The following is a 10,532-nucleotide window of genomic DNA, read 5'->3' as shown; positions in this document are numbered from 1 at the left end:
GGCTCCTGGATATGATGGATTCAATGTTCATTTTTTTAAGAGGGCTTGGCCAGTAGTGGGAGAGGATATTATAACTGCAGTATTATTGTTTTTTGAAACAGGAACCATGTACCCACCTATTAATTGTACATCAGTGACTCTAATTCCAAAAGTCGCCAGTCCTACAAGAATTGGGGAATATAAGCCTATTTCATGTTGCACAGTACTGTATAAGATCATTTATAAAGTGATCACAACAAGGTTACAGAAGGTGATGAGCTCCATAGTTGATCCTAACCAGTCAACATTTGTACCACGGAGAGAAATCCATGACAATATCATTCTAAGCCATGAACTAGTGAAAGGTTATGCTAGGAAAGGTATTTCTAAAAGGTGGATATGAAGAAAGCTTATGTAATGACCCTCCAGGTCATATCTGTGTCTTGCCTTCTGTGTGTCGTTTAGAGCGTTCCTGTAGCGACCCCAAGTCATTTATGACTTGCTGGGATTGACAGTTCGGTCACTTGGTCGTTCGTTTGGTCTTGGTGCGAGTTTTTGTGTTTTGGAGCTTATGAACCTTGAACGATCATTTTCGATCAAAAGTTCAAGAAGATGACATTGGAATCCAATTCTGACGATTCCATCAGCTCCGGAAGGGTCATTTTAGGCTAGTAGCATGGTCGACATGACTCCCGAGGTTTTCAGTGTGAGTCGGTGCGATTAGGCGTTTTAACTTTAAGTTTAAGCCTAAGTTTGACTTTGGTCAACATTTTGAGTAAACGCGCTCGGATGAGAATTCCGTCAGTGCGGTTAGCTCTGGAATGTTGAGTTTGGTCTAGATTGACCCTCCTTTTGTGTCCCGAGGTTTTCGATATCTTTCCGAGCCCTTTTGTGGGTTTTGACTTAAAATGACCTTTGGAAGTGGGACCCACTTTTTATCAAGATGACCTTTGGTGGAAATTTTGACTGCGCCGTTGAGTCCGGAGTATCGATTTTGGTATGGTTGCATACCTCGTTTGCGTGCACGGGGTTCCGAACGAGATCGGAGTACCCCGTCGGAGTTTTTAGTTGTTGGAAATGCAATTTTTCCACCAAAGGTCATCTTGATAAAAAGTGGGTCCCACTTCCAAAGGCCATTTTAAGTCAAAACCCACAAAAGGGCTCGGAAAGATATCGAAAACCTCGGGACACAAAAGGAGGGTCAATCTAGACCAAACTCAACATTCCAGAGCTAACCGCACTGACGGAATTCTCATCCGAGCGCGTTTACTCAAAATGTTGACCAAAGTCAAACTTAGGCTTAAACTTAAAAGTTAAAACGCCTAATCGCACCGACTCACACTGAAAACCTCGAGAGTCATGTCGACCATGCTACTAGCCTAAAATGACCCTTCCGGAGCTGATGGAATCATCAGAATTGGATTCCGATGTCATCTTCTTGAACTTTTGATCGAAAATGATCGTTCAAGGTTCATAAGCTCTAAAACACAAAAACTCGCACCAAGACCAAACGAACGACCAGGTGACTGAACTGTTAGTCCCAGCAAGTCATAAATGACTTGGGGTCGCTACATGAACGCTCTAAACGACACATAGAAGGCAAGACACAGAAATGACCGGGAAGCCTTCATACTAACCATGAGTTCCATTACCATCCTAGGTGTAAGAGACAAAAAATCATCCAACTTAGCTTTGCTGATGACTTGTTGATGTTCTGCAGGGGAGATATAAAGTCTGTGAGCTATCTACATAAATGTTTTATGCAATTTTCAGAGGCTTCAGGACTGGTGGCAAATGTAGATAAAAGCAGTGTGTATTTTGGAGGAATCAAACAGGCTGTTCAAGACCAAATACTACAATAGCTTCAGTTTATCAAAGGAGAATTGCCTTTTAGATACTTGGGGGTACCCTTGAGTACTAAAAGAATATCTATATCCCAATGCAAGCCTCTTATAGACAAGATGTAGAAGGTATTTGTAGAAGGTTTCTGTGGACAGGGAATGTTAAGGTTTCAAATGAACATACTTTGTTGCTTATGGATCAATACTCTATTAGAAATGTTTATAAGAAGATGAGAGGAGATATGGGGAGAGTGGAATGGATAGTTACTAAAATGTGATGTTTGGTAGAGCTTGGGGCTGCTTGTCCAAGCCTCCTGGATGATTTTGTTTTGGACTGTTCACTTTGGTAATAAATTTTACTTACCAAAAAACTAATATCATCATATGAGGTACTCGATGACTACACAAGTTAGAAACATATTGTCATAAAATGGTCTGAGTTTCCAGTCAGCTTAATGTTGCTATGACGATTGTACAGTAAAACATCAAGAATTACTTATATTGTGACGAGTAAATTGTAATCGCAAACGAAAATTTACAAGGAACAAAACTTAGTCAAAAAGTTAAAGTTAAGAGAGGAAGAAGAGCTTACATGTTCTAAATGAGTTTGTTATCATCACTTGAAAATCCTTAAATAGCCAAAAGTCAATTTTCTCTGTAAAATTTTATCACGAGTTAGCTTTGAAGAAGCAAAAATTAGAAGAATCTGATATTGACAGAGCTCTTCGCAATATTTTCTCCATTAGAATGAGGTTAGTACTATTCAATAGTGATCCAAATTTATAGACTATTTATCATTCTAAAATTTATCAAACGTGCAAATACATTTTAAGATAAAACAACCAGCAATTAATAGCTTTGCTACGCAGAACCAGAACAATAAATTGATGTTTCAGGTAAGTTTTTACTCACATGGTATAATCAAGGATCCGAATAGTCATTCTCTTGAATTGGAGGCTGATAATTAGGGTGTTGCGCTAAAAAAAATTCTTTCAATTGCTTCAGTTCTTTCATCTCATTTTGAAAGTTAGACACGCAATCCTTCAAAGACTGGTTTTCCTTTTGAGTTGAACGTAGCTCAGCCAACAATTCAGCTTTTGAGGAAGTCCCACCTTTCAAATCTGTTGCTTTTACTCCACCTCCAAAGCCATACATGACTACGACTTTGAGGTCCAAAGCATTTCTCAACAATTTCTATGCTAGAAAGTGATGGTTCAGACTCCACCAATTCTTGAATTTGAGCCTACAGAGTGTATAGAGGAATTTTTTTTTCAGATCCCATAATAACTAAATGTTAAGAACATGTTCAATTAACCAAACGCACATGCTTCTCGATTGTTTCAGAATCAACTAGTGTGTTATTCTTCTTGCGAGTCTCGTAAAAGATAGTTGCCAAATCTGGTGGATTGCCATCTTTTCCGCCCTTTACATAAAAGTAAACATGTCAAAGAACGGTTCATCAATATTAAGACAGAAAAAGATTCGATGGTAACACCTTTTGATAAATAATCTCTCTAATTGGCTTGCTACCAATATGATGAAACATTTTCAGCTTAGCTCTATTTATTGCGTTTCTATTGCTTCTCGCCTATATTTGAGTAACAACATTAAATTCAAATGTTATAAATAAATTATCAAAATGAAATCATAGTATGAAACAAATTACATAATTAGGTAATATGTCAAACCTGCAAATCTTTTGAAGTAAAATGTTCTTTTACCAACCACTCCCATTGCTTCTTTTCTACCCCCTTAGGCATATTCTTAAGAGCCTCTTGGATAGGCTTACCCTTCACATACTTTTCATGCAATTGACCTCTCCATTTATTCCATAACTCTTTCATCCATCCCAAAACATGATCTCTATGACTATTCATGTCATCACTATCAAATTTATCCTATAATGTATCAAATTGAAACATGAAGGAGCACACTAATTAAGCAACAAGAATTGTATTAAGAAGAGAGTAGCCCAAGAAGAAATTGAAATACTTAATCCAATTACCTTAACAACAGCCCACATGTGATTTAGCTTTTCCTCCTTAATGTGTTTCCATGATGATACTCCCAATGGACATATATTACGATCACGAACTATTTTTCCCAAGTGCCTTGAAAATAGATTACTATTCTTCCCAACTGTTCGATTATTGTAAAATGTCACTTTTAGCTTTTGTCCAATATCAAGCAATGCAACTTCTTTGCACTTGTTACTTCCTCGAACCTTTTTATCCATTCCAGTAGCACATGAACCTACATTTACATAATTTATAAATGGTAGAAAATATTGTACATATGATAAACTTGTGATCAAATAGATTTCAGAAATGAAAGCATACTTGTTTCAGCTGTTTGGGTAGACTGTTTAACTTGATCAATAGGAGAAATTGGAATATCAGAATGCAAACGCTCTTTCTCATGAGCCAAGGAAGCTTTATTTGTTTTTCTTAATCCTTGAGATAAACCTAATGCAAGAAATTATATCAGTAAAAATACTTGAATTAAATTAAATTAAATTAAATTCTGAAAAAGAAAAAAAATTAAGAAATCATACTTGTTTCAAATGTTGGGGTAGACTCCATAGCATCATCAGTAGAAAGAGAAAATGCAACATCAGTTTGCATATGCTCTTTCTCAAAAGCCAAAAACTTTTTATTCATTGTTCGCAATCCTTGAGAGAAACCTAATGCAAGAAATTGTATCAGTAAAAGTACTTGAATCAAATTAAATTCAATTCTGAAAAAGAAAAAAATTTAAGAAATCATACTTGTTTCAAATGTTGGGGGGGACTCCATAACATCATCAGTAGAAAGAGAAATTGGAACATCAGCTTGCATATGCTCTTTCTCAAAAGCCAAAAACTTTTTATTCATTGTTCGCCATCCTTGATCAGCAGAAGGTCTTGACATATTTTGACTAACATAACGATAATTTTGATTGAAAGATCTCCCCTCATTTTCAGAATCTTCAATTGAGCACATAGATTTAAGCCCTTGATACTTCCCTTGAGCACCTAGTGCAAGAAATCATATCAGATAAACATTAACAATAAATTAAATGCAATTCTAAAACACAATATATTGTAGAATCATACTTGATGAATTTGTTTTGATGTATTGCATAAGTTCATCAGTAGATGAAAAAGATGGAATATGTCCTTTCTCAACACTCAAGTAAGTTTTGTTCATTGTTCGCACTCCTTGAGCATTAGACATAGATCTAAGACCTTTTCCTCGTCCCTTTGCAACCACACCTAGTATAAGAAAATCGATAATAAAAAATTAGTATTAAAATTCCTCGTACAAATTAATAACACAAATAAAAATAAAAACCCATACTTGTTTCAGTAAATTGATTGTACTGCATAACTTGATCAGTAGATGGCGAAAATGGAATATCAGTTCTTGACACCCCTAAAGACAACATAGATTTAAGCCCTCTTCCTCGTCCCTTTCCTATAGCACCCGGTGGCACACATGCATATTTAGTAGTAGCTTTCACCCTAGATGCCACCTGATTTTCATCCTTGGATGGTTTCATATCAAACCTAACAAAAAACAAAGATAATGTGTTAACAAAAAAAAATGAAAAAACATTCTAAAAATCATATACTTGGCAAAAAAAATGAAGACACTATAAAAATAATGTACTAACAAAAATCATGTATCAAAATGTATAATAATGAATATGCTAAAGCTTAAGGAGATACTTCACCTCAATCATTCTTTTTCATTTATTTTGTGAAGAATTTTCTAAATCTTCAAATTCATTGTCCTTTTGTTGCACAATTTCATAGGAATCACGAGGTTGTACCTTTCTCGCTACACACCAACCTCTATTGGAATTATCATTAGCATAAAATACTTGAGAGGCTTGATCAGCTAATACAAAAGGCTCATTTATTTTCAAAAATCGCCCCCAATTTACACTTACAATGCCATACTCATCTATTTTCACTCCTTTTGTCTTATCATATGCATCAAACCATTTGCATTCAAACAAAACAACTCTTCTATCCGTGAATTGCAATTCAAGAACATCAGTTAAAACTCCATAGTAATCAATGTTGTCACTATGTTTATCAGTTTCACCAACGACAGCCACACCACAATTTTGAGTCCTTAAATTTTTATCATAAGCTTCTGCATGGAATCTATATCCATTGACAATGTAACCATTATAATGTAATACATATTTAGTAGGACCACATGAAAGTGCAAGGAGATCTTCCATGATCCGACTATCATCTTCTTTATGCAATTGTGCAACCTATCAACAAGATAAAATTGATCACTTCTAAATGAGTAACTCAATATTAGATTTCCAAATTTGATGTGTATATATTACTCACCTTATCTTGAAACCATTCAATAAATTGTCTATTCCATTCATCATCAGACAAGTGTTGAGTAGAATCTACATGAATTTGTGCAAACTCTCTACAAATTTAAATTGAACCACAAATGTCATACAAAAAAATAATCCTAAAGAAACAAGGCAATGAAGTATGATATGTAGAAAAAAATCATACTCTAGAAATGGTAGAACTTCATCGCAATTCTTCAGTATGTAGATATGTGCTTGCTCTAATTCATTTGCTTCAAGATCACACTGTTTTGGAGCCCCCAATGTTTTTCCAGATTGACAAAATAGAGATAATCCTCCATCAGATTTTTTCAAACCACCATCATCGTTTCGTTCTGGCCTATTAAATTTTGTGTCAATTGTATGCAGATATCTTGAACATAAATTCATACATTCCTTTGCAATGTAACCCTCTGCAATACAACCTTCTGGCCAAGCCCTATTACCAATGAGAGATTTCAAAAAATATAACCATCGTTCTATGGGATACATCCATCGATACTGGACAGGTCCACCAAGCATAGCTTCATTAGCTAAGTGAATAGGCAAGTGCACCATGACATCAAAAAATGAAGGCGGAAATACCTTTTCTAACTTGCAAAGTGTTATAGGAATTTGAGCCTCAACCTGCTCCAAGTCATCAATCCTTAATAACTTAGCTCCAATCATATTAAAAAATAAAGACAATTCAATTAGTGGCTCACACACTTCTTTGGACAACATACCATGTAGTGCAAGAGGGAGTAAATGTTGGAGAATAACATGGCAATCATGACTCTTTAAACCAGAAATTTTGTGATCTTTCAAGTTAACACACTGAGAAATGTTGGATGAAAATCCATCTGGAACCTTTAAATTCTTCAAAAACAGGCAGAAATTGTGCTTTTCCTGTGGAGATAAGGTGTAACATGCAGTTGGAACTTCATATTTTTCACCTTTCTGGATAGGGTGCAACTCCGGCCTTATATTCATTTCTTTCAAATCTAGCCGAGTATTAATAGTGTCCTTGGTCTTTCCTTTGGCATTCATAATTGTCCCCAAAATATTATCACATATATTTTTCTCAATATGCATAACATCCAAATTATGTAGCAACAAAAGAGACTCCCAATATGGAAGTTCAAAAAAGATACTCTTCTTATTCCAATTATCTTTTCGACTATCATGTGATATTTTGATTCTTTTCTTTGGTTCCTTTGTTAACTGTAACCCTTCAAGATCTTGAACTTGATGAAGAATCTCAATACCAGAACGTTTTTTCGGTGGGAGCGTCTTCTCTTCTGTACCATCAAAGGACTTCTTTTCATTCCTCCATTTGTGATTACGAGGAAGATAACGACGATGACCCATAAAACTTTCTTTCTTACAATTGGTCAATCTGATTGAGGAAGTATCTTTGTTGCAACATGGGCATGCCAATTTTCCTTTGGTACTCCATCCAGATAAATTTCCATATGCTGGAAAGTCATTGATGGTCTATAACAAAGAAGCATATAGCTTAAAATTCTGTTTGGTTGATGCATCAAAGGTCTCAATACCAATATTCCATAGCTCCTTCAATTCTTCTACTAAAGGTTGAAGATATGTGTCAATTGCATCACCTGGACTATCTGGACCAGGAATAAGCATGGACATGATAAAGTTTTCTTGTTTCATACACAACCAAGGTGGTAAGTTATAAGGAATAAGTACCACCGGCCAAATGCTATATGAGGTTTTTGCATTCCGAAATGGTTGAAAACCATCACTCGCAAGTCCAAGTCGAACATTACGAGGCTCGGCTGCAAATGAAGGATGAAGTTCATCAAATGATTTCCATGCCATTGAATCAGCTGGGTGCCTCATTATTCCATCATCAACTCTTTCACCATGATGCCATGTCATTAGAGAAGATGTCTTTGAAGATATAAATAACCTTTGAAGCCTAGGTTTTAATGGAAAATAGCGTAAAATCTTTGATGCAATCTTTTTACCTTTTTTGTTCTTTTCTTCCCCGTTACGTTTATCAACTTTCCATCTAGATTCACCACAAACTTTACAAGAATCAAGTAAGTTATCCTCCTTCCAATATAACATGCAATCATTTCTACAAGCATCAATTCTTTCGTAGGAAAGCCCAAGATTTCGAATTACCTTCTTTGCCCCGTAATATGTATTTGGCAAATCGGCTTCATCTGGCAACAACTCCTCTTTTAACATTTTTAACAACATTGTAAATGACTCATTACTCCAACGACCCATACTTTTTATGTGAAGCAACTTAATCAAAGTTGAAAGTTTCGAAATTTTTGAACCTTGATACAGTGGCTTCTCAAAGTCTCCCAATAGGCTATAAAACTTTTTGGCTTCAACATTTGGTTCCTCTTCAAGTGAATCATCACAATGAACATCTAAAGTGTGTCCATAATGATTAGGATAGAAATCTCTCAAAATTTCTCGTATTTCATCCTCATTCTCACAATTTTCTACTTCATTATCATCTCCATCTTCACATTGTGATTCTGGCTCACCTAAGACTTCCCCATGATGATACCAAAAGGTATAATTTTTAATTATTCCATATACTTTCAAATGTGTTCTAACTGTCTCACGTGTTCCTAATGTGGTATTACAACATTTAACACACGGACATCGTATTTCATACATTTCTCCTGTCCTTTGAAAAGCATAATTCAAAAAATTTTCCACCCCGATAAAGTAGGCCTCATTAAGTCGATCATCAACAAGTTGCATCCATTGCTTACTTGGTGCCATAACCTTGGATTATATATAAGAGTTAGATCAATCATACTTTAGGATAACAAATTTACTAAGATGAACATTACTTTCTATTAAACTAGTCAATCATCCTAATAATTAAAAAATAAATATCTAAAATGGACTAATAACATCTTTTCTTTTAATTGAATATGTGCTGCTATATATAATAAAACTAAAAGGTCTTAACAGATGCGACATCCTAAACCTACTACTGAACTTCAAATAAAGACGACAAGTTTAACTCGCAGACATCCACGTGGATGTCGCATAATATAGTACAGAACACTACACACTGCGAGTTAAACTATATTATGAGACATCCACGTGAACTAATGACCTTTTTCATGTTTCACAAAGCTAAACTTATCAACAACTTCTCCAACAATTTTTTTTTATCAAACTACACGAGGATCCAAACAATTTCAATAAAACATATAGCATCTAATTGAAAACAACAACCACCAAAACAACAATGACAAACAACCACAAATTTCCATGTAGCATAAGATTTCAAAAATGCGCCACAAGTAGTAACTTTAGAAACCAATATGCAACACTAGTTGTAGTAGAAAATAACAATTAAAACAACATTTGAAACACCACAAAAAGGAAACTACAATCAAATGCTTTATCAATGCTCATTCACAATTTCGTTTCTTTCTCGTCTAATCTTTTTAGTGTCACATTATACTTAAAAATTGAATACAATAGTTATACAATAAAAAAACCCATTCAAATTCAAAGCACATAAACTGGGAACTGAATTAAAGACACTAATGGTAAAAATATTCTACATATTCATCACCTGATGGAATTTTTTTTTGCAATGCCAGCCTTACCAAAATTTCTTGGCAGCCCTAGCAATTATACAACCCTAACAGAGAAAATCTTAAATAAACTCTCAAATATCTCCTCTTTGAACCTCAACCCCAAGCCTTAACTATAAAACTATCATTTTCAGTCCTTACACAATAACAATGAGTATCTATAAGAGCCCAATCACATAAAATTCGACCAGCAGAAAGAAAAATGGCAGATTTACAGAAAAAGAAGAAGGGGGAGATGAATCAGGAGGAATAAACTTACTTTAGATGTAGATACAAGTTGTAGGTGAAACATTTTTCTTCCAATAATGCCTTCAAGCTTCAAGATTTAGGAGATTTTTCTGCCAATAATGCCTTCAAGATTCAAGAGTAAGGAGACTTCAGAGCTATGCACAGCGATTTTGGCATATTGCTAGAGAGAGAGAAATATCTAATAGCTTTATCAATGGATTTGGGGGTTTTAGGTTATAACTATAGAGAGAGAAATTTTTTTAGAGCCTTTTAGTTCCCGCTCTTCCTTGTAGTTCCCGCTGAAAATTTCATTTAGGGACAAGTTTATTTGTTATTAGAAAATAATATAGTCAAATAGAGACTAGTAAATAATATCATCCTTATAAGTATATTTTAGGGACCATATTTATAACTTGTCACTATATTTTGGTCTTTAATAAGCCTTTTTGTTGTAGTGTTTCTGAGTTATGAGTACCCAAATTAGTTTACCCACCACAACATAGTTCCATATCTTGCAACTTTTTATATTCAG

The 10,532-nt window shown here is 34.9% G+C and overlaps 1 protein-coding gene and 1 pseudogene across 1 annotated transcript; both read right to left on the bottom strand.

Moving 5' to 3' along the window:
- Positions 1-2,741: 2,741 nt before the first annotated feature.
- LOC125837922 (uncharacterized) lies at positions 2,742-4,402 on the bottom strand (annotated as a pseudogene).
- Positions 4,403-5,549: 1,147 nt separating this feature from the next.
- On the bottom strand, positions 5,550-8,939 carry LOC125837837 (uncharacterized). The gene is made up of 4 exons (XM_049516933.1): positions 7,724-8,939; positions 6,352-7,642; positions 6,172-6,259; positions 5,550-6,089 (listed from the first exon to the last, which is right to left on the bottom strand). The coding sequence occupies exons 1-4, from the start codon at positions 8,937-8,939 to the stop codon at positions 5,550-5,552; spliced, it is 3,135 nt and encodes a 1,044-aa protein (XP_049372890.1).
- Positions 8,940-10,532: the final 1,593 nt, after the last annotated feature.

The sequence above is a fragment of the Solanum verrucosum genome, unplaced genomic scaffold (assembly GCF_900185275.1).
Source record: "Solanum verrucosum unplaced genomic scaffold, falcon-dt-bn FXZP01001022.1, whole genome shotgun sequence".
NCBI classification, from domain to species: domain Eukaryota; kingdom Viridiplantae; phylum Streptophyta; class Magnoliopsida; order Solanales; family Solanaceae; genus Solanum; species Solanum verrucosum.
Note: the sequence above shows the minus strand (reverse complement) of the source record. Positions and strands in the feature narration are given on the sequence as shown.